The 27,588-nt window shown below is 40.4% G+C and overlaps 1 protein-coding gene across 7 annotated transcripts in view; it reads right to left on the reverse strand.

The window, feature by feature from the left end:
- Window positions 1–27,588, reverse strand: part of KLHL32 (kelch like family member 32) — a 186,377-nt gene that overhangs the window by 22,512 nt on the left and 136,277 nt on the right. For 5 of the 7 annotated variants that reach the window (XM_060167646.1, XM_060167644.1, XM_060167643.1 and 2 more), the window contains 2 exons: window positions 3,755–3,813; window positions 220–412 (listed from right to left, as the gene is read on the reverse strand). In XM_060167646.1, coding sequence (XP_060023629.1) covers window positions 220–412; window positions 3,755–3,813 — 252 coding nt within the window. The remainder of the gene's footprint in view (window positions 1–219; window positions 413–3,754; window positions 3,814–27,588) is intronic. The other 2 variants (XM_060167649.1, XM_060167647.1) reach the window with 1 other exon arrangement.

The raw sequence follows: 27,588 nt of genomic DNA on the forward strand, positions 1-27,588 counted from the left end.
CACAAAGGTAACACAGGCCCTGAGAAGCCAGATGTTCAGCCACCTGATTGAGTCCGATTTTGTGAGATAAACAATGCACACCCTTCTGGGTAATAAGAGCAAGTTGTTCTACCACCATGCACTTAATATTTACAGCTGCACTACGGATATCTAAGAAAACAAGTATGGCAACTTCCTGAATCTCTGCTTTTCCCGATTTACTCAATCAAAGGTACTTGCCAGTCAACAGGTTAAAATTACAACGCGTCCACTGGTCAGCGTCCATGTTGTAGGCATCTATATGCCGCACGAGGACCCGGTCGTTATTGTAGTCCAGGTCATTGCCTCCAAGAACATAAAGCTTCCTTTGAACAGCAGCCATGGAATGGTAGACCCGCCTCTGCAGCATGGGGCTGCGGCTTATCCACTTATTCTGAGACAAAAAAAGAGAAAAAAGAAACTCAGGTGAATTCTGATAAGTGGAGACCTCCAGGGCAGAAAACAGCAGTGCCTCATTAGTAGTGGGGACTCTAATGTTGGTCAATCACATTCTATTTGAATGTTGTTTATATACTTTGAAAGGTATGGGCTTCTTGCCTGAGAACAAGTGCAGAAGAGCCCACATGTTCTAACTCTATTTGCATTTCTTCTTCCTTGGGTTGCATTTTGAATTTGTAAGGGGAGCATATGGGAATTTAGAAGTTTTCATGATTGGTTATTTCTCCCAATTGAGAGAACTTACTCCTGCAAATGACTTAAGAGTACGAGTGCATGGTTAGGTATACTGTGTATGGTGGTATAATGATAACAAAACAGGCTCTGGATCCAGAATGCCTGAGTTTATCATCTGTGTGTGACCTTGGCAATTTACTTAACCTGTGTGTGCCTGTTTCCTCATCTGTAAAACAGAGATAACAGTACTCACCTGACAAGCCTTTTGTGAAGAGTAAATGAGCTAATACGCCTAAAGCATTTAGAACAATGCCTGGCACATGTCCAATAATATGCACTTTTAAAAAGTTATTGTGGGGGCTTCCCTGGTGGCACAGTGGTTGAGAGTCCGCCTGCCGATGCAGGGGACATGGGTTCGTGCCCCGGTCCGGGAAGATCCCACATGCCGCGGAGCGGCTGGGCCCATGAGCCATGGCCGCTGAGCCTGCGCGTCCGGAGCCTGTGCTCTGCAAGGGAGAGGCCACAACAGTGAGAGGCCCGCGTACCGCAAAAAAAAAAAAGTTATTGTGGGGCTTCCCTGGTGGCACAGTGGTTAGGAGTCCGCCTGCCGATGCAGCGGACACGGGTTCGTGAGGATCCCACATGCCGCGGTGCGGCTGGGCCCGGTGAGCCATGGCCGCTGAGCCTGTGCGTCCGGAGCCTGTGCTCTGCAGCAGGAGAGGCCACAACAGTGAGAGGCCCTCGTACCGCAAAAAAAAAAAAAAAAAAAAAAGATTTGATTCAGCAACAAACCCCTCACAGCCTTTAATATATTTACACTCACATCTTCAGCAGATTGGGAAAGGTTATTTCCAGGCACATGGTTATCTGTTTTGTTAGAAGACCAAATGTTCTGTGGTAACTTTAGGGAATGGTGAAACCTCTAATTTTTGGTTCTAGATCACTCTCAGGAATGAGAAAGGTATGCTCAACTCCTCTCAAATAAGGCTCCTATTTAAAATATAATGTAAAAATAGATGAAAATCAAATATGACTTTAATTTTAAATCTCAGCTAAGTAATGGTCAGGTAAGTAAACCTTACCATTTTCTTTTTACATAAACACTAAACATACAGGAAGAACATAGATTATTTCTTTTTGCAGAGAAAAATTTGGATTTCGACCAGAAAAATCGTATGATGGTTTGAATACACAGAATTTCAGTTCACAGAGCTGTAAAGGAAGAAGCAAAAAAGAAAGTTTTGTATAAATATTGGTCCATTCACTATTGGCTTATCGACTGGCTCATTTGTAATTTCTCTTTCAAAGACACACTAACATGAGAAAAAGAAAGTGGTTTGTCCAGTTTTTTAAGGCTTGAATTTATCTGCTCCCCCCTTTTTAAACATGTCATATTAAGAACCTCCTTCCAATTAAATGTATCTTTAATAAAACAGTCAAACCTTTCTTTCAGATATTCTCTTAAGAAATATCTTTAATACATTATGCATGAGTGGATTTAACTCAAGACTGATGATGCTTTCCTTAGGTGCTTTCTAAAATGAGGCAACCCATCACAGTATTAAGAATCAATGTTTCCACTAGCAGTCCAGTCCCCTGCCACAGGACTATAGATGCCATCTGGTTTGCAAAGCCTGACTGCATCCCCTGATTATATCTTTAGCTTCCTTCACTGCCATGCCTGCCAGGTGAGCCACCAACCGCTGCAAAGGCAAAGAAACAGAGAGGCCTGGTGGGGTCATTCCTAATAAGCTAGCGTGTGAATACTAATCAGTGCTGCGGAAGCAGAGGTCACCCCAGCCTGCCTGTTGGCAGGTAGCGATGTGCTCTGTGGCAGATGGCAGGCATTATCGACTCTCCACAAAGGCCTAGAAGAGAAATAAGCACCAGGGCTGAATGATAGAGTTATTGAGATTCTGAACAAGATGCAAGCAGATGTGATGTTTGCCAGTGCCCACCGTAAACAATATGCCAGCAGAATTTTTAAAAAGAGCATGTGTGTACAAACATGAAACAGAACTCATCTGAGAAACGTTAACACCTTCTTCCTCTTTAACCACGTGTGCACCAAACTTAAGCAACTGCAATTAATGATCCCTCTTGGGACATCCGGCCCAGGGACACGTGGTCTCTGAAACCTACAGCCTCTAATGACATCAGGAAACACTTGCAAAGACAGAAATACCTTCGCTAAACTCAGAATCAAGTAATTGTTAAAATTAAAAAATACTAAATAGACTGAGGTCACTCTGAACATATATTTGATGGCTAGTCCCAACCCAGAGTGCCAAAGCCAACCTGTTGTTTTGTGTTCCATTATCTTCAGCTGATGAAGATGAAACCTCCTAATCAAATCATTCTGGAATATTGTCAAAATCATGAAAAATACTTATATTACCAAAATCATAGAAATGACAAAATTCAGCAAACATGTGCCACAGTTACAGATACTTTGGTAGAAGGAAAAGAGAATAAAAATAGTTCTTCTTTTGGGGAAAGAAAAGTCATTAAGTGTGCATGAAAAGTGGATAGAAGGGACAGCCACCATCAAAATGCTCCCAGTGCAGGCCCAGCTCTTAGATGAAAAACATGCGCCAACTCTTCAGATACTTCTTCAGATTTGTCCTACACACTGTCCTGGGATACATTGACTATATAGAGTTAAATAAAAGTTATCACTTTATTTGGGAATAAGGAAACCATAAGCACGTTCCCCTCCTAGAATGACAGGCCTTCTAAAAGGATGTGGCAACAGGACAATCCAATTCCTTTCTCATGATGCCTCAATGATGAACAGCCACTTGAGATACATGGTAATAAAGGCATGTAACTCATCAATATATTTTCCCTTTTTCCTACATTATGCAAAACTCTGAAAAAGTTGAGCATTGAGTATAGCATAAAACGACAGGAGCTGAAATTCTGTGTTTTGTGAGAAAAAAAAGGCAACCAAAAAGCAGTTTAACCAGATGCTTCCTTTTCTCTATGTAAGTTTAAGTTGCATGTGTGTGTATAGACTTGGCATTCCAACTCCTAATTACTGTAGCAATCTTTAAATATTCATTTTAATTAAGGTAATGAGCTTTTCTTATATGAGTCTTACCTGGTTAGGTTCATATACCATTAGTCTGTTCTGATATTGTGCCGTGTTAGTTACTCCACCTGTAATGGATTAACACGTGTTAGGCTTTCATGAATAAGAAATGGGATATTCCAACATGAGAATGAGATACAATTAAAGGAAAATTAGCTACTGCTGAGGGTCTGTTTGTATACCCTCGTGGTGAACCCACGACATAATTAAGAAGCTTATTGTTGAAGCAGTTGCATTTTCAAGAAACATTTCAGAAGCGATCCAGCTGAGAGCAAGCAACAAGTATGCTGAGATTTCCAGGAGGCCCCCAGTTTTGTCAAGCTGCTCTGCATGGCCAGAATGAAGGGCGAAGTATGGTGAGGGAGTGGGAGCAAGCATAGTGCACATAGACAAATCTCTGTACAGTTTATGCTGGGGCAGAGTTATATGGAAAAGTCCTGTCCTTAGCTACCTTGGTAATTTTACAGCTCTAGTCTTATGTGCACTAACATAGTGATATCTTGATGTCTCTTTGGAAGACCCATATCTAAGAAAAGACATTACTTATCAAAAGAGATCTAGAGCCAGTGCTGTCCAACAGAATATAATAAGAACCACAAACAGGAGTTACATATGCCATTTTAAACTTCCCAGTGGTCACATTAAAAAGTAGTGCTCCCGGGCTTCCCTAGTGGCGCAGTGGTTGAGAGTCCGCCTGCCGATGCAGGGGACACGGGTTCGTGCCCCGGTCCGGGAAGATCCCACATGCCGCGGAGGGGCCAGGCCCGTGAGCCATGGCCGCTGAGCCTGTGCATCCGGATCCTGTGCACTGCAACGGGAGAGGCCTCAACAGTAAGAGGCCCGCGTACCGCAAAAAAAAAAAAGTAGTGCTCCCTTATCTGTGGGGGACACATTCCAAGGCCTGCAGTAGATGCCTTAAAGTGTGGATAGTACCAAACATATATGTATTTTGTTTTTTCCTATACATACATACCTATGATAAAGTTTAATGTATAAATTAGGCACAGTTAGAGATTAACAACAATAACTAATAATGAATTTGAACAATTATAACCATGTACTCTAACAGAAGTTATGTAAATGTGGTCTCTCTCTCAAAATACCTTACTGTATTGTACTCCTCCTTCTTCTGGTGATGACGTAGATGATAACCTACTTGATGAGATGAAGTGAGGGGAATGACATAAGCATTGTGACACATCATCAGGCGACTACTGACCTTCTGACAGTACGTCAGAGGAAGGATCATCTGCTTCAGGTGACCCTGGGTCAGGAGCCATGATGATGTCAATGGTTAAATGTCAAAAGCAGACCATGTCAATGTTTGGGGATCTGGAGTATGATGGAGTGGAATGGCACGAGATTTCATCATGCTATTCAGGACAGTGCACAATTTAAAACTTCCGAACTGTTTACTTAGGGAATTTTCCATTTAATATTTCCAGACCATGTTTGACTGTGGGTAACTAAAACCACAGAAAGCAAAACTGCAGATAAGGGTGAACTGCTGTGTAGCCAAAGTATTACCATTTCAACATAAAATTAATAAAAACTTATTGAGGTATTTTATATTCTTTTTTTCATACTGAGTCCTCAAAGTCCTGTGCATTTTTGACACAGAACAAGTCAATCCAGATTAGCCACACTTCAAGTGCTCAATAAGGTAATGAGCTTTTCTTATATGAGTCTTACCTGGCTACCAGCTACCATATTGGACAGCGCAGATAACAGCTGCTGTTACTCTCAACTCTTTTGAAGCCCTCTTGACAACAGCTTAGATCCAAAAGACTTGAGACCTTCTGCTAGACCAAGAACCACTAAAATCCTATCACAATTCTAGCTAAGATTCTCCCATTTGTCCTCATACTTCTTTTCACATTTGGGGTGTACACTGAGACCTGTAAAACCTAGAAATTATTGATTCTACTTTAATTTTTATGACCAAATGGAAAAACTATAAAACAACACATAAAAGAGCACAGTGAGAAAATAACACTAGTAGATATTAAATATTAGGTAGTAAAATAACAGAAATATGGGAACCCCCCAAAAAAATCTATCTTTAGAAATATTGCCCTATACAGAGTTCTAGATGCTAGCGTAAAATGAATAACATTCTTATTTTAATAAGTATCACAAAGGAGCAACTCATTTTGCAATAAAGATCTAAAATTGAGCCAAACTATAAGTTTCATAGGGAAATTTTTTGATTTTAAAAAATGTGTACTGGGGCAGGATCAAGAAAGCAGAGTAGGAAGATCCTGAGCTTGCCTCCTCCCACAAACACACCAGAACGGTAACTACAAATCTCTGAGAATGACCTGAAGACTAGCAGAACAGATTTTCTGCAACTAAGGATGTTGAGATGAGAAGTAGGGACACAGATGTAGCCTAGTCAGAACCCACACACTGGGTACAGCAACCACAAGTGGGAGGGATATCACAGCCACAGTGGTGGTAGCCCCTGATGAGCAAGGAGTCTGAGCCCCACATTGGGATTCCCAGCCCAGAGGACCTGCACCAGGAAACAAGCCCCAATAATGTGCAGCTTTGAAAAACAGTGAAGATTATATTCAGGAGAGCCAGAGGGATGTGGGAAACCGAGACTGCTCTTGAAGGGCTTGGACACAAACTCACTCACTCCAAGTCCCAGTGCAAAGGCAGCAGCTTGAAAAGTACCTGGGCCATATGAGAAGGAGATTCACTGACTAATTTTAGGGCATGTGCCAAAGGAGCAACAATCTGGTGGAACTTTCTCTAGGAACAGAAGTGCTGGCAGGCATCTTTTTACTTTCCTTCCACCTAGCTGGCCCAGCACAGGTGGGCACCATTTTTGTCACGCTCAGTCAACCTAGCTAACACCATCCACCCTGCCCCAGCATCCCTTGAGGATCAGCCCTGCCCAACCGGCCTGTCTCAGCTGGCCCCTCCAAAGCAGCTCCTGCCTCACCCTATCAAGTGAGCTGCTCCATCCAGCACTGACCGGTGTCTCACCAAGGTATCTGCCACACTGGAGACCAGTCCCATAAACAGTGCACCTGTAACAGTCATGGCCAGGCCTTGCAGCCACTCATGCTGGGGGCCAGCCCCACCCGCCAGCACACCTGCACCAATCACAGCCCAAACAAAACAGGAAGGCACAGCTATCCCACACAGGGGAAACCCCTAGAGTTCCTGGCTCGGGTAAGCAGGGGAGATTGCACCACTGAGCCCCATAGGACACCTACATAAGGCCACTCTTTCAAACGGAGAGACCTAGCTGATATACCTAATACAAAGAAACAACTACAGAGAGTTAGGCAAAACGAAGAGACCTTCCAAACAAAAAGAACAAATCCTCAGAAAAACAACTAAACAATATGGAGATAAGCAAATTACCAGATAAAGAGTTCAAAGGAATAGCCAAAATGATGCTCACCAAACTGAGGAGAAGAATGGAGGAACACAATGAGAACTTTCAACAAAGAGAAAATGTAAAACAGAACCAATCAGAACTGAAGAATACAATAACGGAAATGAAAAATACACCAGAGGGAACCAACAGCAGATGCAGAAGAATGGATCAACCAACTGGAAGACAGGGTAGTGGAAATCATCCAATCAGAACACCAAAAAGAAAAAAGAGTTTAACGGACCTCTGGAACAACATCAAGCTTACTAAAATTCACAACAAAGGGGTCCCAGAAGGAGAAAAGAGAGAAATGGGGACAGGAAACCTATTTGACGAAATAATGGTTAAAAAACTTCCCTAACCTGATGAAGGAAACAGACATCCAAGTCCATGAAGTACAGAGTCCCAAACAAGATGAAACCAAAGAGACCCACACCAAGACACATTACAATTAAAATGTCAGAAGTTAAAGAGAAGATATTAAAAGCATCAAGAGAAAAACAACTAGTTACTTACAAGGGAACCCCCATAAGATAATGAGCTGAGTTTTCAGCACAAAATTTATAGTCCAGAAGGAACTGGCACAATATATTCAAAGTACTGAAAGGAAAAAAACTTACAACCAAGAAGACACTACCTGGCAAGTTTATCTTTCAGAATTGAAGTAATATCTTTCAGAACTGAAGAGTTTACTACACAAATAAAAGCTAAAGGAGGGCTTGCCTGGTGCCACAGTGGTTGAGAGTCCGCCTGCCGATGCAGGGGACACGGATTCGTGCCCCGGTCCGGGAAGATCCCACATGCCGCGGAGCGGCTGGGCCCGTGACCCATGGCTGCTGAGCCTGCGCGTCCGGAGCCTGTGCTCCGCAACGGGAGAGGCCACAACAGTGAGAGGCCCGCGTACCGCAAAAAAAAAAAACCTAAAGGAGTTCATCACCACTAAACCAACATTACAAGAAATGTTAAGGGAATTTCTTCAAGCAAAAAAGAAAAGGCCATAACTAGAAACAAGAAAATTATGAAAGAAAAAATCTCACTGGTAAAAGCAAACATACAGTAAAGGTGGATTACTAAAGAAAGTCACAAGGGAAGAGAACATAGAAGAAGAAAGAAGAGGGAAGAACTATAAAAACACCCAGAAAAAAATTAGCAAAATAGCAATAAGTGCATACCTATCAATAATCACTTCAAATGTAAAGAGACTAAGTGATCCAATCAAAAGAGGGTAGCTGAATGGATTAAAAAAACAAGATACACACACACACACACACACACACACACACACACACACACCCTATAGGAGAATCACTCCAGATCTAAACACAAACACAGACTAAAAGTGAAGGGATGGAATAACATACTCCATGTAAATAGAAATGAAAAGAAAATTGGGATAGCAATACTTATATCATACAAAATAGACTTTAAAACAAAGACTGCAACAAGCGACAAAAAAGGTGTTATGTAATAATAAAGGCATCAATCCAACAAGAGCATATGACACATAAATATTTATGCACCCAACACAGGAGCACCTAAATACATAAAGCAAATATTAACATACATGAAGGAGATATTGACAGTAATACAATAGTAGGGGACTTTAACACCCCACTTGCATCAATGGATAGATGATCTAGACAGAAAATCAGTAAGGAAATATTGCCCTTAAACAACACATGAGGCCATACAGCCTTAATAGATACACAGAACCTTTCATCCAAAACCAGCAGAATACAGATTCTTTTCAAGGGCACATGGATCATTCTTCAGGATAAATCACATTAGTCCACAAAAAAGTCTCAATAAATTTAAGGAGATTTAAATCATTATCAAGCTACTTTTCTGACCAACAACAGTATGAAACTAGAAATCAATTATAAGAAGAAAACTGGAAAAAACACAAACACGCAATAGATGAAGAAAAAGAATTTGACAAAATTCAACATCGATTTATGTTAAACACTCTCACAACAGAGTGGGTATAGAGGGAACATACTTCACCGTAAAAAGGACCACATATGACAAACCCACACCTAACATAAATCCAAGGTAAAAAGCTGAAATATTTTCCTCTAAGATCAGGGAGAAGATAAGGATGCCCACTCTTGCCACTGTTATTTAACACAGTATTAGAAATCCTAGCACTAGCAATGGGTGGGGGGGAGAGAGGAGGCATTCAAATTGGAAAGGAATAGGTAAAATTGTCACTATTTGCAGGTGACACGATACTTACATACAGAAAATCTTAAAGACTCCAACCAAAACACTATTAGAACTAATAAATGACTTCAGTAAATTTGCAGGATACAAAATTCACATACATAAATCTTCTGCATCTATGTACACTAATAACAAACTATCAGAAAAAGAAATAAAGAAAATCCCATTTTCAACTGCATCAAAAAGAATAAAATACTTAGGAATAAATTTAACCAAGGAGGAAAACACCTGTACTTCTGATAACTATAAGATACTGATGAAAGAAAATGAAGATAACACAAATAAATGGAAAGACATACCATATTTACTCATGGATAAGAAGAATTAATATTGTTAAAATGTCCATACTACCCAAAGCAATCTACAAATTAAATGCAATCCCTATCAAAATACCAATGGCGACTCCCTCTTGCGAGAGCACCAGAATCACAACTAACTGCTGAACAATCATCGACAGGAAGACACTGGAACTCACCAAAAAAGATACCCCACATCCAAAGACAAAGGAGAAGCTGCAATGAGACAGTAGGAGGGGCATAATCACAATAATATCAAATCCCATAAATGCTGGGTGGGTGACTCACAAACTGGAGAACACTTATACCACAGAAGTCCACCCACTGGAGTGAAGGTTCTGAGCCCCATATCAGGCTTCCCAACCTGGGGGTCCAGGAATGGGAGGAGGAATTGCAAGAGAATCAGACTTTGAAGGTTAGCGGGATTTGATTGCAGGACTAAGACAGGACTGCGGTAAATAAAGACTCCATTCTTGGAGGGCACACACAAAGTAGTGTGTGCATCAGGACCCAGGGAAAGGAGCAGTAACCCCACAGGAGACTGAACCAGACCTACCTGCTAGTTTTGGAGGGTCTCCTGCAGAGGCAGGGGGTGGCTGTGTCTAACCGTGGGGACAAGGACACTGGCAGCAGAAGTTCTGGGAAGTACTCCTTGGCATGAGCCCTCCCAGATTCCACCATTAGCCCCAACAAAGATCTGGGTAGTCTCCAGTGCTGGGTCACCTCAGGCCAAACAACCAGGAAGGAGGGAAGCCAGTCCCACCCATCAGCAAACAAGCGGATTAAAGTTTTACTGAGCTCTGCCCACCAGAGCAACAGCCAGCTCTACCCTCCACCAGTCCCTCCCATCAGGAAGCTTGCACAAGCCTCTTAGATAGCCTCATCCACCAGAGGGCAGACAGCAGAAGCAAGACGAACTACAATTCTGCAGCCTGGGGAAGGAAAAGCACATTCACAGAAAGATAAGACAAAATGAAAAGGCAGAGGGCTATGTACCAGATAAAGGAACAAGATAAAACCCCAGAAAAACAACTAAATGAAGTGGAGATAGGCAACCTTCCAGAAAAAGAATTCAGAATAATGACAGTGAAGTGATTCAGGACCTAGGAAAAAGAATGGAGGCAAAGATCGGGAAGATGCAAGAAATGTTTAACAAAGACCTAGAAGAATTAAAGAACAAACACCTAGAAGAATTAAAAAACAAACAAACAGAGATGAACAAAACAATAACTGAAATGAAAAATACACTAGGAGTCAATAGCAGAATAACTGAGGCAGAACAACAGATAAGTGACCTGGAAGACAGAATGGTGGAATTCACTGCCACAGAACAGAATAAAGAAAAAAGAATGAAACGAAATGAAGACAGCCTAAGAGACCTCTGGGACAACATTAAACGCAACAACATTTGCATTATAGGGGTCCCAGAAGGAGAAGAGAGAAAGGACCCGAGAAAATATTTGAAGAGATTATAGTCGAAAACTTCCCTAACATGAGAAAGGAAGTAGCCACCCAAGTCCAGGAAGCACAGAGAGTCCCAGGCAGGATAAACCCAAAGAGAAACACGCGGAGACACACAGTAATCAAATTGACAAAAATTAAAGACAGAAAAATTATTGAAAGCAGCAAGGGAAAAACGACAAATAATATACAAGGGAACTCCCATAAGGTTAACAGCTGATTTCTCAGGAGAAACTCTACAAGCCAGAAGGCAGTTGCACGATATATTTAAAGTGATGAAAGGGAAGAACGTACAACCAAGATTACCCTACCCGGCAAGGATCGCATTCAAATTCGAGAGAGAAATCAAAAACTTTACAGACAAGCAAAAGCCAAGAGAATTCAGCACCACCAAACCATCTCTACAACAAACGCTAAAGGAACTTCTAAGTGGATAACACAAGAGAAGAAAAGGACCTACAAAAACAAACCCAAAACAATTAAGAAAATGGTAAAAGGAACATACATATTGATAATTACCTTAAATGTGAATGGATTAAATGCTCCAACCAAAAGACACCGGCTCACCGAATGGATACAAAAACAAAACCCATATATATGCTGTCTACAAGAGACCCACTTCAGACCTAGGGACACAAACAGACTGAAATTGAGGGGATGGAAAAAGATATTCCATGCAAATGGAAATCAAAAGAGAGCTGGAGTAGCAATACTCATATCACATAAAATAGACTTTAAAATAAGCAATGTTATAAGAGACAAGGAAGGACACTACATAATGATCAAGCGATCAATCCAAGAAGAAGATATAACAATTATACATATATATGCACACAACATAGGAGCACCTCAATACATAAGGCAACTGCTAACAGCTATAAAAGAGGAAATTGACAGTAACTCAGTCATAGTGGGGGACTTTAACACCTCACTTACACCAATGGACAGATCATCCAGAAAGAAAATTAATAAGGAAACACAAGCTTTAAATGACACAATACACCAGATAGATCTAATTGACATTTATAAGACATTCCATCCAAAAACAGCAGATTATACTATCTTCTCAAGTGCACATGGAACATTCTCCATTATAGATTACATATTGGGTCACAAATCAAGACTTGGTAAACTTAAGAAAACTGAGATCATATCAAGCATCTTCTCGGACCATAACCCTATAAGATTAGAAATCAATTACAGGGAAAAAAAACATAAAAAACACAAACACCAGGAGGCTAAACAATACGTTACTAAATAACCAAGAGATCACTGAAGAAATCAAAGAGGAAATCAAAAAATAACTAGAGACAAATTATGATGAAAACAGGATGATCCAAAACCTATGGGATGCAGCAAAAGCAGTTCTAAGAGTGAAGTTTATAGCAATACAAGCCTACCTCAAGAAACAAGAAAAACCTCAAATAAACAATCTAACCTTACAACACCCAAAGGAACTAGAGAAAGAAGAACAAACAAAACTCAAAATTACTAGAAGGAAAGAAATCATAAAGATCAGAGCAGAAATAAATGAAATAGAAACAAAGAAAACAATAGCAAAGGTCAAAAAAACTAAAAGCTGGTTCTTTAAGAAGATAAACAAAATTGATAAACCTTTAGCCAGACTCATCAATAAAAAGAGGGAGAGGACTCAAATCAATAAAATTAGAATGAAAAAGGAGCAGTTACAATGGATACTGCAGAAATACAAAGCATCCTACGACACTACTACAAGCAACTCTGTGCCAATAAACTGGACAACCTGGAAGAAATGGACAAATTCTTTGAAAGGCATAACCTTCCAAGACTGAACCAGGAAGAAGTAGAAAATATGAACAGACCAATCACAACTAATGAAATTGAAACTGGGATTAAATATCTTCCAACAAACAAAAGTCCAGGACCAGATGGCTTCATAGGTGAACTCTATCAAACATTTAGAGAAGAGCTAACACCCATCCTTCTCAAACTCTTCCAAAAATTTTCAGAGGAAGGAACACTCCTCTGCAAACTCATTCTATGAGGCCACCATCACCCTGATACCAAAACCAGACAAAGATACTACAAAAAAAGAAAATTACAGGCCAATATCACTGATGAATATAGACGCAAAAATCCTCAACAAACTACTAGCAAACAGAATCCAACAACACAGTAAAAGGATAATACACCATGATCAAGTGGGATTTATCCCAGGGATACAAGGATTCTTCAATATATGCAAATCAATCAATGTGATACACCATATCAGAAATAGAAGAATAAAAACAATATGATCATCTCAATAGATGCAGAAAAAAGCTTTTGACAAAATTCAACACGCATTTGTGATTAAAAAAAAAAACTCTACAGAAAGTGGGCATAGACGGAACCTAGCTCAACATAATAAAGGCCATATATGACAAACCCACAACAAACATCACTCTCAATGGTGAAAAACTGAAAGCATTTCCTCTAACATAAAGACAAGAATGTCCACTCTCACCACTGTTATTCAACATAGTTTTGGAAGTCCTAGCCATGGCAATCAGAGAAGAAAAACAAATAAAAGGAATACAAATTGGCAAAGAAGAAGTAAAACTGTCACTATTTGCAGATGACATGATACTGTACATAGAGAATCCTAAAGATGCCATGAGAAAACTACTAGAGCTAATCAATGAATTTGGTAAAGTGGCAGGATACAAAATTAATGCACAGAAATCTCTTGCATTCCTATACACTAAAAACAAAAGATCAGAAAGTGAAATTAAGGAAACAATCCCATTCACCATTGCAACAAAAAGAATAAAATACCTAGGAATAAACCCTCCTAAGGAGGTAAAAGACATGTACTCAGAAAACTATAAGACACTGATGAAGGAAATCAAAAATGACACAAACAGATAGAGAGATATACCATGTTTTTGGATTGGAAGAATCAATATTGTGAAAATGACATACTACCCAAAGCAATCTACAGATTCAATGCAATCCCTATCAAATTACCAGTGGCATTTTTTGCAGAAGTAGAACAAAAAATCTTAAAATTTGTATGGAGACACAGAAGACCCTGAATAGCCAAAGCAGTCTTTTTTTTAAAAAAATAAATTTATTTATTTTTGGCTGTGTTGGGTCTTTGTTGCTGCGCACGGGCTCTTCTCTAGTTGTGGCAAGTGGGGGGGCTACTCTTCATTGCGGTGCACAGGTTTCTCATTGCGGTGGCTTCTCTTGTTGCGGAGCCTGCAGCTCTAGGTATGCAGTCTTCAGTAGTTGGGGCTCGCGGGCTCCAGAGTGCAGCCTCAGTAGTTGTGGTGCACGGGCTTAGTTGCTCCATGGCATGTGGGATCTTTCCAGACCAGGGCTCGAACCCATGTCCCCTGCATTGGCAGGCAGATTCTCAACCACTGTGCCATCAGGGAAGCCCATCCAAAGCAGTCTTGAGGGAAAAAAACGTAGCTGGAGGAATCAGACTCCCTGACTTCAGACCATACTACAAAGCTACAGTAATCAAGACAATATGGTACTTGCACGAAAACAGAAATATAGATCAATGGAACAGGATAGAAAACCCAGAGATAAACCCACACACCTATGGTCAACTAGTCTATGACAGGAAGCATAGGATATACAATGGAGAAAAGACAGTCTCTTCAATAAGTGGTGCTGGGAAAACTGGACAGCTACATATAAGAGAATGAAATGAGAACATTCCCTAACACTGTACACAAAAATAAACTCAAAATGGATTAAAGACCTAAATGTAAGACCAGACACTATAAAACTATTAGAGGAAAACATATGCAGAACACTCTTTGACATAAATCACATCAAGATCTTTTTTGATCCACCTCCTAGAGTAATGGAAATACAAACAAAAATAAACAAATGGGACCTAATGAAACTTAAAAGCTTTTGCAAAGCAAAGGAAACTATAAACAAGACTAAAAGACAACCCTCAGAATGAGAGAAAATATTTGCAAACGAATCAAAGGACAAAGGATTAATCTCCAAAATATATAAACAGCTCATGCAGCTCAATATTAAAAAAAGAAATAACCCAATCAAAAAATGGGCAGAAGACCTAATCAGATATTTTTCTAAAGAAGACATACAGATGGCCAAGAAGTACATGAAAAGCTGCTCAACATCACTAATTATTAGGGAAATGCAGATCAAAACCACAATGAGGTATCACCTCACACCAGTTAGAATGGGCATCATCAGAAAATCTACAAACAACAAATGGTGGAGAGGGTGTGGAGAAAAGGGAACCCTGTTGCACTTTTGGTGGTAATGTAAATTGATACAGCCACTGTGGAGAACAGTACGGAGGTTCCTTAAAAAACTAAAAATAGAATTACCATATGACCCAGCAATCCTACTACTGGGCATATACCCAGAGAAAACCGTAATTCAAAAAGACACATGCACCCCAATGTTCATTGCAGCACTCTTTACAATAGCCAGGTCATGGAAGCAACCTAAATGCCCTTCGACAGACGAATGGATAAATAAGATGTGGTACATATATACAATGGGATATTACTCAGCCATAAGAAGGAACAAAACTGGGTCATTTGTAGAGATGTGGAAAGATCTAGAAACTGTCATACAGAGTGAAGTAAGTCAGAAAGAGAAAAACAAATATCGTATATTAACGCATGTATGTGGAATCTAGAAAAATGGTACAGATGAACCGGTTTGCAGGACAGAAACAGAGACAGAGATGTAGAGAACAAACATATAGACACCAAGGGGGGAAAGTGGTGGTGGTGGTGGGGGTGTGTGTGTGATGAATTGGGAGATTGGGATTGACATGTATACACTAATATGTATAAAATGGATAACTAATAAGGACCTGCTGTATAAAAAAATAAATAAAATAAAATTCAAAAGAAAGAAAGAAAAAGAAACAAAATACCAATGGCAGTTTTTATAGAACTGGAATAAATAATCCTAAAATTTGTAACAAACCAGAAAAGACCCCAAATAGCCAAAGCAATATTAAGAAAGGAGAACAAAGCTGGAGGTATCACACTCCCTAATTTCAAACTGTACTATACAGCTATAGTTATCAAAACTGTATGGCACTGGTATAAAAACAGACACATAGATCAATGGAACAAAATAGAGAGCCCAGAAAGAAAGCCATGCTTCTTTTGTCAATTAATCTATCAAAAAGAAGCTAGAAATATACTTTGGGTAAAACACAGTCTCACTGATAAATGGTGTTGGTAAAATTGGACAGGTACATGCAAAAGAACGAAACTAGACCACTTTCTTACACCACACACAAAAGTAAACGCAAAGTGGATTAAAGGCTTAAATGTAAGACCTGAAACCATAAAAACTCCTAGAAGAAAACATAGGCAATACACTCTTTGATATCACTCTTAGCAATATTTTTGAATTTGCCTCTCCAGTCAATGTAAACAAAAGCAAAAAAAAAAAAAAAAACAAATGGGACTATATCAAACTAAAAAGCTTTTTCACAGCAAGGGAAATCATCAACAAAACAAAAAGGCAGCCTCCTGAATGGAAGAAGATATTTGCAAATGATATATCCCATAAGGGGTTAATATTCAAAATATATAAATAACTCACACAACTTAATATCAAAAAATAGACAATCTGATTGAAAAATGAGCAGACAACCTGAACAGATATTTTTCTAAGGAAGAAATACAGATGGCCAACAGACACATGAAAAGATGCTCAACATCACTAATCAACAGGGAAATGAATCAAAACCACCTCACACATGTCAAAATGGCTATTACCAAAAAGACAAGAAATAACAAGTGTTGTCAAGGATATAGAAAAAGGGGACTTTTGTGCACTGTTGGTGGGAATTTAGGTTGTTGCAGCCACTATGGAGAACAGTATGGAAATTCCTCAATAAATTAAAAACAGAACTACCTTATCATCCAGCAATTCCATTTCTGGGTATTTATCCAAAGAAAACGAAAACACTAATTCAAAAAGACATATGCACCCCTATGTTTATGTTCATTGCAGCATTATTTACAACAGCCAACATATGGAAGAAACCTAAGTGTCCACTGATGGATGAATGAATAAGGAAGATGTGATATATGTAATGGAATATTACTCAGCCATAAAAAAGAATGAAATCCTTATATTTGTGACAACACAGTTGGATCTAGAGGGTATTATGCTAAGGAAAATAGACCAAGAAAGACAAATACTGTATGATTTCACTTATATGTAGAATCTAAAAAACAAATCAAACGAACAAACAAAACAAAACAAACAGATTCATAGGTACAGAGAACTGGTGGTCACCAGAGGGAAAAGGGGTGAAGGATTGGGTGAAATAGGTGAAGGGGATTAAGAGGTACAAAATTCCAGTTATAAAATAAATAAGTCATGGGGATGTAATGTACAGTATAGGGAATACAGCCAACAATACTGCAATAACTTTGTATGGTGACAGTTACTAAACTTACCATGGTGCTCATGGTAATGTATATAAATGTTGAATCAATATGTTGTAAAACCTGAAATTACCATAGTATTATATGTCAAATGTACTTCAACTAGAAAATTAAAATAAAAAAATTAAAAATAACTTTAAAATGTGTACTATTATAATATTGACCAAGGTGGCCTTAACATTCCTCTCAGCTTAACTGAACTTTAGACAGGCTTCTTCCTGTCTCTGGCCCCTGACTTCCCTTTACTTACAGCATTTATTTTTAAAAAACTTGCAAATTCTTTCTCTCTGCCTCTTTGAGATATAAATCATTTAAGAAGCTTCTTGCAAGTTTTACAACCCAGGAATATCTTCCTCAAAGACCTGAGAGCCATGCCATTGAGATGTTATCATCAAGGAAGAGAATGCTCCTATCTCCCAGGTTCTGTGGAGGCTAGGAGCCTAACTCCAATGGGTACAAATCAGCAAACACAAATGGCCTAACCACAGAGAAAAACATTTACAAACTTAGGGTAACTGAATGTGCTCAACGCATCACACTGATCAACCTTCTTCCAAAAGTACTTCAGTATATTTCTACCAGCTCACCCCAGTGCTTAAAAACCCTATTGTTTTTCAGAGGAGTTGATTTCAAACTGCATTCTGGTCTCTCTCCCCTAGTGCAATAGTCTTGAATAAAGTCTTCCTTGTCTGTTTAACTGTGTCCACTATAATTTTTGCTTTGGCAATTCAAATACTTTGAATGGGTCACTACTATCAACTCCATGGCCAGAAGTCAAGTCAACCAGACCCCGGAGAATTAGTGCATCAACTTAACTAAAGTGTGATAATCAATCAGTACTAATGGATACATAAAGGAGAGGGAATCTGTCCAGGCCAATCATTACTGTCTCATTCAATCCCAGTAAGGAGAGTATATCTTTCATGTAATTGACCATAGCTATTATTAACTGGAAGGCTTTTTTTTTTTTTTTAAAGTTCTCTCTGAAGCTTGCAACCACTTTCAAGATCAAGGAAAGTTTTGTCTGCAGAAGAAATCCACAAAGAACAGAGAGAAATGAGCTTCCTGCCCTCAAATAAAGTCTTCTCTGGATTTCTCACTAAATGTCTCATTTTTAAAGATGAAACCAAAGAAAAGGATAATACACTTAAGAAAGCTGAGGCTGAAATGCCTACATAGAGTCAAAATGTATGTCAAAATAAATACAGAGGTATGTTTGCTTCCCCCCCAACCTTCTTGTTTTTAAATCTAATTAAAAATGGAATGTCCAATAATTCTTTCTTAGCATAACTATGGAAGAATAATCAAAGCTATTGAAACCTCACAAGTTTTCAGGGCTAAAATGACTGCCAAGTGCTTTTGATCTGGGCCATAACCACCAGATTAACGTCCAGCTCGCCTGTAATCATTTCTCCAAATGAGAGGGAACAGAGGTGAACTCCCCCCATTATTTCAAAACTTTGACAGTTTCTCTACTTGTTTTAGAAATATGGGACAGAATTAATATCTACTGCAGTAAACTATCTGCTTATGACACTATTTGAAGATATTTACACTACAATATGTATCAGACTCTGCCCATTATAGATTAAATGTATAATCGATGGATTAGAATGCAGCTATCACATCCTTTCTCCCAAGCACGGCACACCATTTATCTTCATGCTTTTCAGAATTACTATTTACTGTCTTCCACAGATGCATTTATAATATAGTTTTTTTCCCCCCTTAATCTGCACTCAGTAATTAGATTCCTTACCCTTACATACAAATTTTCACTCACATGACAATATTTAGAAATGAGATATTGGGTTACTAGTTGGTGGTAAAAATAAAAGTCCTAGTTAGTTATTTGGTTGATTACTTCTAGAATGTTAAACCGCAGGAGGTGCCTAAAAAACCGAGTGCTGTAACTTTTCCCAAGTCAGGATTGCAAGGGAAAACCTTAAGAATTGGTTCTATTGCTTTCCCCCTTTCAAAAAATTTACAAATGAGCATATAAATAAACATTTCTTCTCAGTACAAAAGATAAATTTTAAAAAAAGCATCCACGTTTGCAGCCCACATTTCTCTAGCAATGTTACCCATTTTCAGAGCTTTATCATTACATTCCCTTCACATAACACTCTTTACTTTTAGATTAATCTCCTGAAATGAGATGCTAAGGATTTGCATACAGATTTGACTATACAAAAATAGATATGGAATTAATAATAGTCTCTATATGTTTTAATTTATCCTAGACTGGAGTACCCTTGCCTGCAGCAGTATTCCTGGCTTTGAAAGTCATCAAGCTGATTTGTCTGCTCTGGGTTGTGATGCCACATGCTGCTATACTGCCCCCTGCAATCAAAGCACTTGAGAAGACAGATTCCATGCCTTCCTCTATCGAGTATATTTTATAGATTGGCAGTTTTGATCTCCCTCCCCCACCCCAGGGGGGATAATCTGCATCTTAACAGCTTTCTATAGATACATCTGTCATTAAATATGCCATCTCATATCAGCATCCATTTTTAAAGCCAAGTTTTCCCTAACTTTGAAGTGCCACAGTCAAAGTTAAGACTTTTCAGCCAAAATTGAAAATGAACAATCCTGTCTTATACTTCTGAACTGTGACTTAAAGATATACAGCAGGTTCCCCCAAAGTCAAATAAGTCTTTAAAAACTGCCAGAAGGAATGAAAAGTTACCACCATGCTACCAGCAGGGAGAAATGCTTTCTATCATCAAGACAAGAGTAAAGCATTTTTCTTAAGCTTCCCTGTTCAACTCCCCACAAAACACTGTGACAAATGTATGAGTGCATGCCAGGGAGAAGATGACAGGTGACTGCGAAACAAACAACCTCTGTCTCCACTACTGAGAGGTCACCAACTCCTAAACTCGTTGTTTTCAAAAGCAACAACTAGCCAATGCTGACAGTGTCCATAAAATAGTGTTTAGAAAAACAGCTCTCAATATTCGTTGGCCAGGGTAGGTCAAGTCTGGTGGCTCTGCTAATTTTTCTTTTTTTTTTCAGGGATAGAAACACCTCTGTTGATAAATAGAGAGTCCTACACGAAACTCTTCAGTAGAAAAGAGTTGTACTTAATGCAGCGCTAGTACCCTTACTGGAACAGAGCAGGATGCAAAGAACTGAACGTGTCCATACTCTTAGGGAAGATGCTCCAGGCTGGAATTCTGCGAGCCAGCTCAGGATTGTGGCAAACTATCTTGAGTTCTCTGCAGCTCTCTTGGAGGCCTGCAGTGCCAGCTTCACACTAGTCTAGGGGGTGCATTTTAGCAGAAGGTGTGCCGTCAGCCTCCACCCCCAGCTCCTCTATCCTTGGGGGAGCCATTTAACAGCCAAGTTCATGTCCTCACATGCAAAATGGAGACAGTGAGACCTCTCTCATAGGTTTCAGGTGAACAAGAGTACTCGGTAAAGAGGCCATCCATACGGGAAGTTTACTACAATGGTGTAGTAGTGGGGCTTCCCTGGTGGCGCAGTGGTTAAGAATCCACCTGCCAATGCAGGGGACACGGGTTTGATCCCTGGCCCGGGAGGATCCCTCATGCCACGTAGAAACAAATCCCGTGCGCCACAACTACTGAACCTGTGCTCTAGAGCCCGCGAGCCACAACTACTAAGCTCGCGTGCCACAACTACTGAAGCCCACGCTCCTAGAGCCGCAACAAGAGAAGCCACCGCAATGAAAACACTGCGCACCGCAACGAAGAGTAGCCCCCGCTCGCCGCAACTAGAGAAAGCCCGCGTGCAGCAACGAAGACCCAACGCAGGAAAAATAAATGAATAAATTTATTTTTAAAAATACTGTAGTAGTTTGTTTATAAAAATTTCTTGCTATTTTCACAAATGAGTATTATGGAATATTGGAAAAATAAGTATGAAATAATAAATGAATGAATTTTGTAGTCTGAAATAGATTCCTTATAGTTCTTTTTTCTAATAACCACAATTACTGGCTGGTTTATAAAGTATCAAAGACTTTTTCCTTCTTTAATAGTTTAAGCATCTCCTCTGTAAATCTGCTCCAATTCTCAAAAGACTAAAAACTTTACACTCATAGTCTAATTATCAAAAGCAGTAGGTGTGAGTTCATATGAGTCATTTTTTAAGAGAGACAAACTCATTAATATTCCTTGATAAAAGGGACACCATGAGAATATTTACAATGAATGCAAAAATAAACTTTTCATTATCTTTTTTTTTTTGCGGTACGCGGGCCTCTCACTGTTGTGGCCTCTCCCGCTGCGGAGCACAGGCTCCGGACACGCAGGCTCAGCAGCCATGGCTCATGGACCCAGCCGCTCTGTGGCTCATTATCTATTTTTACATGATATTAGACTGTCCAAATTTTGGGAGTGTTAATAATGCTCCATAAACAATTAAAGCCAAGAATCTTTCTACTAAATTAGCATCTTGAATAGAAGCATACTTAATCCAGGCATTAAATTAAAACTAGTATCCATATTATTTCTGTCACACTTGAGGAAACCACGCAAATGGATGGGTTATTAATATATCCAAAAGCCGCAAAGGAAGTCTCCAATTTACAAAGTATCTATAAAGAAAAGGTTGATGCACTTGAAAATATAAATTATATTTATGTCACCTAGAGTGAACAAATATAAACTTGTAATCCAAAATATGTAAGGTATGCACCATGTGTTATTTTAAATAAGTGAACTAATAAATGATGGTAAAACCTACCACAATGCAGATGTCAGCTGACCTTTAAAATCTCAATAAAATTTGCTCTAACTCCAATTCTCCATTCTGTAGAAAGATGAAATCCTGCCTCCAAAGATTTCTGCACGCTCCTAGCAGGGTTAAGTTCTCAGGGTCCCCTCTGCCTGTCTCTAGTGTCCTGGTTTTGCTGTGTTCTTGCTGGACCTTTTTCCTCTTTCCTGCCATCAACCAAATTCTTCAGCCATTCCCCATTTCCATAAAGTAGCTTTAACCTTCTTCTCTCCTCTTTGGGAATAAAGAAAATGACATATTTCTCCTATTCTTAGATAGAGCAATTCAGCTCACTCTTTTTTCTACATTCTTTTTCTAGATTCATCTAGACAGACACAAATGGATCATATAAACAAAGACTGTAATCACCATGAGAGGAATTTTAGAGCCAATGGGTGTTTTTTTAACTACTTAAACTACCAATTTTAAAGGCCACTAGACTACTATATTTTAATATGCAATCCTTTCAGAAAACAATGTTCTCATCTAAACCAATGTACTTTAGAGTACCTCCTCCATATTATCACTGTTTCTGTATGCATTTTAACTTTATATTATTGTTTATGTTTTAGAAACTAAACTATAGAAACACAAAAAGGAAGACATTATATAGCTCAGCTCTGTGCCCGAAGAAAGATGGTCAGTTAAACAATTAAAGACAATCAAATGATTACTGATTCTACACAAATCTCACTTACTTTCAGTCATGCCATTTGGAAGTTCTTTTTACAATGTAAGCACCTGTTTTGAGACCTTTGCTGTAACTGGTTTGTGAGGTTTCATGGAAAAAGTATGGTTTTCAAACACCAGAGACACAGATCAAATTCCAGCTTTGTCAAATACTTGCTGTGTCATCCAGAAAAATCATTTCACCTCTTTAAGCCTCATCTCTTGAGGAGCAGTGTAAGGGGAAACCAAGTGCTACTTTGGAATAAAGGGCAGTCAGTTTAGGATGAAAGCTTTGATAATTATTTTGGAGAATGTAGGTGATCCGACTACTTTCTTCAAACCACTGGGCTCTTTTAAAAGGATTGTAGAATAGTTCATTTCTGTTTGGCTTCCATTTCAGTACAATAATGTAATGGTTTTGTTTTCATCTCTTTCAGATGGAGAGTAGTAAAGGCTGGGGCAGAAGTGAAAACAGAGAAGAAAAAGTAACTGCTGTGGCCAGCTGGTTGCTGGGATCTGAAGCAACAAAGTTTTCACTCTTAGTGGAATACCAGTCCACTAGGAAGTTTTAAGTGGAATGTCAAGCTATGAAGCCCAAACCCTCTCCCAGGGGCAACAAACAGACCCTCTCCGGTACCCGCTCCCATAACACGACACACTTATTTCTCCCTCAAGCAAACCTTAAGCCCTTGACCCTCACCTAACTGGGATCCCAGCATGCTGAACTCTTCCAGTAGGATCCTCTGGGCTCTTCCCAGCCTAAAAACCTTCCATCGTGAGTGAATCCAAGGATTTTCCCTCTCCAGTTCTCTGCTGAGCACCACCAAAAAACAGAACAGAAATTTGCAAACTGGGATACCATAATTTCGTGGTTTCCAACTTAGTGTAGGCTCTGACACAATTTTTTTAAACATGTCAGTTCCCTCTGTTTTCTCTCAGCAGCTCCTCAGGCCCTCTACCTGGTCCTGACATGGCACGATCTCCACAGACAACCCTGCCCCTCCCTTGACTCCATGGCAAGGACCCTCTGCAGGTCCCTGCCCCTCCTCTCTGAGCTTACCTAGGTCCACATCCAGCATTGCCTCCTTCCCTGGAGCTGAAGGGGTCTCTCCTCTTCCTGTCCAAGACTGAACCCCTCCCAAACTCCCTCTGGCCTCTTCGGGACCCTGTGTCTGTGGTCAATATTGCTGTGCCCCAGACTTATCCCCATTCCTGGTACCTAGGAGCTGCTCTCAGCATTTACCAACCAGAGGACGCCCCTACTCCACTTCAAATTCACTCTCTCCTTCCCCTTAGCTATAGATGTGCTTAATGCGCTCACATCCTCAAAAACAGTTCCCTCCTCTGACCCTGGATTTCCTCCTTAGCTACTCTCTCTTCTCTCAGCCAAACTTCCTTCTTTTTCTTTCCTTCCATCTTTCCTCCTTTTTTCTTCCTAAAGCCAAAATGTTATTTATTAATTTATAGTGAAAAATACGGGAACTTCCCTGGCGGTCCAGTGATTAAGACTGTGCGCTCCCAACGCAGGGGGCGCGGATTCGATCCCTGGTCGGGGAACTAAGATCCCACATGCCGTGCAGCATGGCCAGGAAATAAATTAATTAATAAATTAATTTTTTAAAAAGAAAAAGAAAAATATGGCTGTCACCCGGACTGAAGAATGTGTGTACCTAGAAACAGCACAGTTTCTCCCAGAGCACAATAATCGGAAAGTTGCTGGGTAAGCTCAGGTTCAGGGAGCCAAGTTTAGATGAAATACCAGCTTTGTGCAAAGGTGGCCTATGTACCTGCAGCTGTTACTTCCTCAGTCTCCACCCACACCTTCAACCACTGCATTCTAGCTTCCACCTTCTTCCGCTCTCCGAAAACCGCTTTCACTGAAATTACCAAGCAGTCCCTGACTGAAACTGCAGAGGAGGCATTCTGGACTTAGATGTCCCCACAGTACTAGTCACGTCTCACGCACCCTTCAGCTTTGGCTTTGGTTTCTACACCACGCCTCCTCCTCTGGCCTTGCCCATCGCACATTCTCAGCTCCTTCCTTAGCTCCCCCTCCTCTGCGCCCTCCTGGCTAGTGTTTCCCCACCTTCTGCCCCTTTGCACACCACCTCTGGCCCCTCTGTGTCCTCATACTCTCCACCGCCTTCTCATCGCACCTGATTTGCTGCCAGAAACTCCTCACATCCATTTGTTCTGAGAAACAGGAGGCAAGGTTCTATCTCTGAGCTTGAGGAGAGTGAGGGCATTACAGCTGGTGAAGGAGAGTGGGTGAGACCCTAGTGGCAGGATGTAGACAGGGTTTGGGGGCTGAGTGGATACATGTGCCAAGCCCCCTGTCAGCTGGCCTCCTCCCACTGGACTCAGCTGCCTGGGTACAGGCACGAAGCAGACCATTGGGTTTGCCCAACAGTGTGTGCCTGCCAGAGGGCAAGAGAGTTATTGAAATGGCTGCACCATGAAGCCCAAGCCTGAGCACAGGGAGGGGTAAATGGGCAAGTGGGAAGCAGCCAATGGACCTGAGGCCAAGGGAGGCTGAAGGTGCCAGAAACTTCTGTGAAGCCTCTCGTGCCCCCACACTGATTACTTCCTGCTTCACACTACTTCTGTACCTTGTAAAGCTGTCTATCATCACACCCACACACATCACACACTTTACTGTAATCACCCATTTAAAAACTGTGAGCCCGGACTTCCCTGGTGGCGCAGTGGTTAAGAATCTGCCTGCCAATGCAGGGGACACAGGTTCAAGCCCTGGTCCGGGAAGATCCCACATGTTGTAGAGCGACTAAGCCCGTGCGCCACAACTACTGAGCCTGCGCTCTAGAGCCCACGTGCCACAACTACTGAGCCCGCGAGCCACAACTACTGAAGCCTGCATGCCTAGAGCCCGTGCTCCGCAGCAAGATAAGCCACCGCAACAAGAAGCCCACGCACCGTGACGAAGAGTAGCCTCTGCTAGCTGCAATTAGAGAAAGTCCGCGTGCAGCAACGAAGACCCAACACAGCCATAAATAAATAAATAAATAGATTTATTTTAAAAAAAACAAACAAACTATAAGCCCCGGCGTGGGACCTGTCTTTGTGGCTCCCGCACTAGCCTGGAACAAGACTCAGGGAGGTGAGGAAAGTTGCTCAGCATCTCCTGGTTGGTCAAAGTGGAGCCAATGTCACACTTGCATGTGCCCTCAATCTGTGACCTCAGAGCACCAGTCAGCCTCTGCCATGCCCCCATTAGTTCCTAATATGTTGTATACAATTTTTTAAGATGCAAGTAAAATGATATTTGCACAGTAAAGTTACAGCTATGGCATTTTTAAAATGTTAATGATGCTTTATACTGTTCTAATTGTAAAGTCCCTTTAGTAGGTTTGAATAAATTAAAGTTACTTAAAATGGGGCAACGCAAACTTCATCTAAATTTAATCAAGATGAAAACAAATATATCTTCTAGGGAGTTAAAGAAGCCCTAACAAATGTTCTTTCATTAGTGAAATACCTGAAAACCTCTTTTTTTTGCGGTACACAGGCCTGTCACTGTTGTGGCCTCTCCCATTGCGGAGCACAGGCTCCGGACGCACAGGCTCAGCAGCCATGGCTCACGGGCCCAGCTGCTCTGCAGCATGTGGGATCTTCCCGGACCAGGGCACGAACCTGTGTCCCCTGCATCAGCAGGCGGACTCTCAACCACTGCACCACCAGGGAAGCCCCTGAAAAACTCTTTGATTGTCAGCTCCTAGAGGGCAGGAAGTGTGTTTGCTGAATTATTCTTATTTATCTATGACCTAGCACTGACTTTAATAAAGATGTACCATTCACCAAGAGAATCAAGAAAACACTAAGTGCCGCTTTTGAGGAAATGCAGTACCATTTGTCTTATTATTGCAGTTTTAAAGCACTGATTTTGTAGTTAGCTTCCCATTATCCTGCTGCCATTTGACAAAAATGAAAAGGTAAGTTATTCTGCAAGATGAGCTCAGGATTCATTTTCACTCACAAAAAAAGGATCTTTTTAGTAGTTCACAAACAATATCTTACAATGGAGAGCATACCTTTCAAAGCACAATGGCAGGATATTTAATGCTTATTTTACTTCAGTATTGTGAATTTCAAGTAGAAACGATGTGGAGCATTTGTGAATTGGGTCACGATGTCAAATGCTAGAGGAGCCTGTAAAGTCTGACTATCTCTAACATCTTAAATTACATGCTAATGGGCATATCTATACAGCCTAGTTTTCTGAATTCATCTTTGCCTGTCTCCTTTTTAAAACCACGGACAGGTTTCCAGGTATCCTGACCCTAAAATGGACAGTGAGGGGGAGAGGGTATGTAGAGAGAGGGAGCACACTGGAAATATCGAGTCCCTAAAGAAACATTCATTTTGTGTTCTGTGGAACAGAAATAAGCTCCTCAAATCCACATCCTATAATCCTTACTACCTTCACCTCAGGCAAAGCTTACAAAATACCAGAAGGATGCCAATGACCCAATCCCCCATCAATTAAACTGGAAATATTTAATTATTTGGTAAAGAATAAGGAATAGCCTCAAACATTTTCTTCTGCTCCAAAAAAAAAATCAGGGTAACACTTCTACATCAGAGATAGTCAGGGTGAAA

Source organism: Lagenorhynchus albirostris, chromosome 12 (genome assembly GCF_949774975.1).
Source record: "Lagenorhynchus albirostris chromosome 12, mLagAlb1.1, whole genome shotgun sequence".
Taxonomy (NCBI): Eukaryota; Metazoa; Chordata; class Mammalia; order Artiodactyla; family Delphinidae; genus Lagenorhynchus; species Lagenorhynchus albirostris.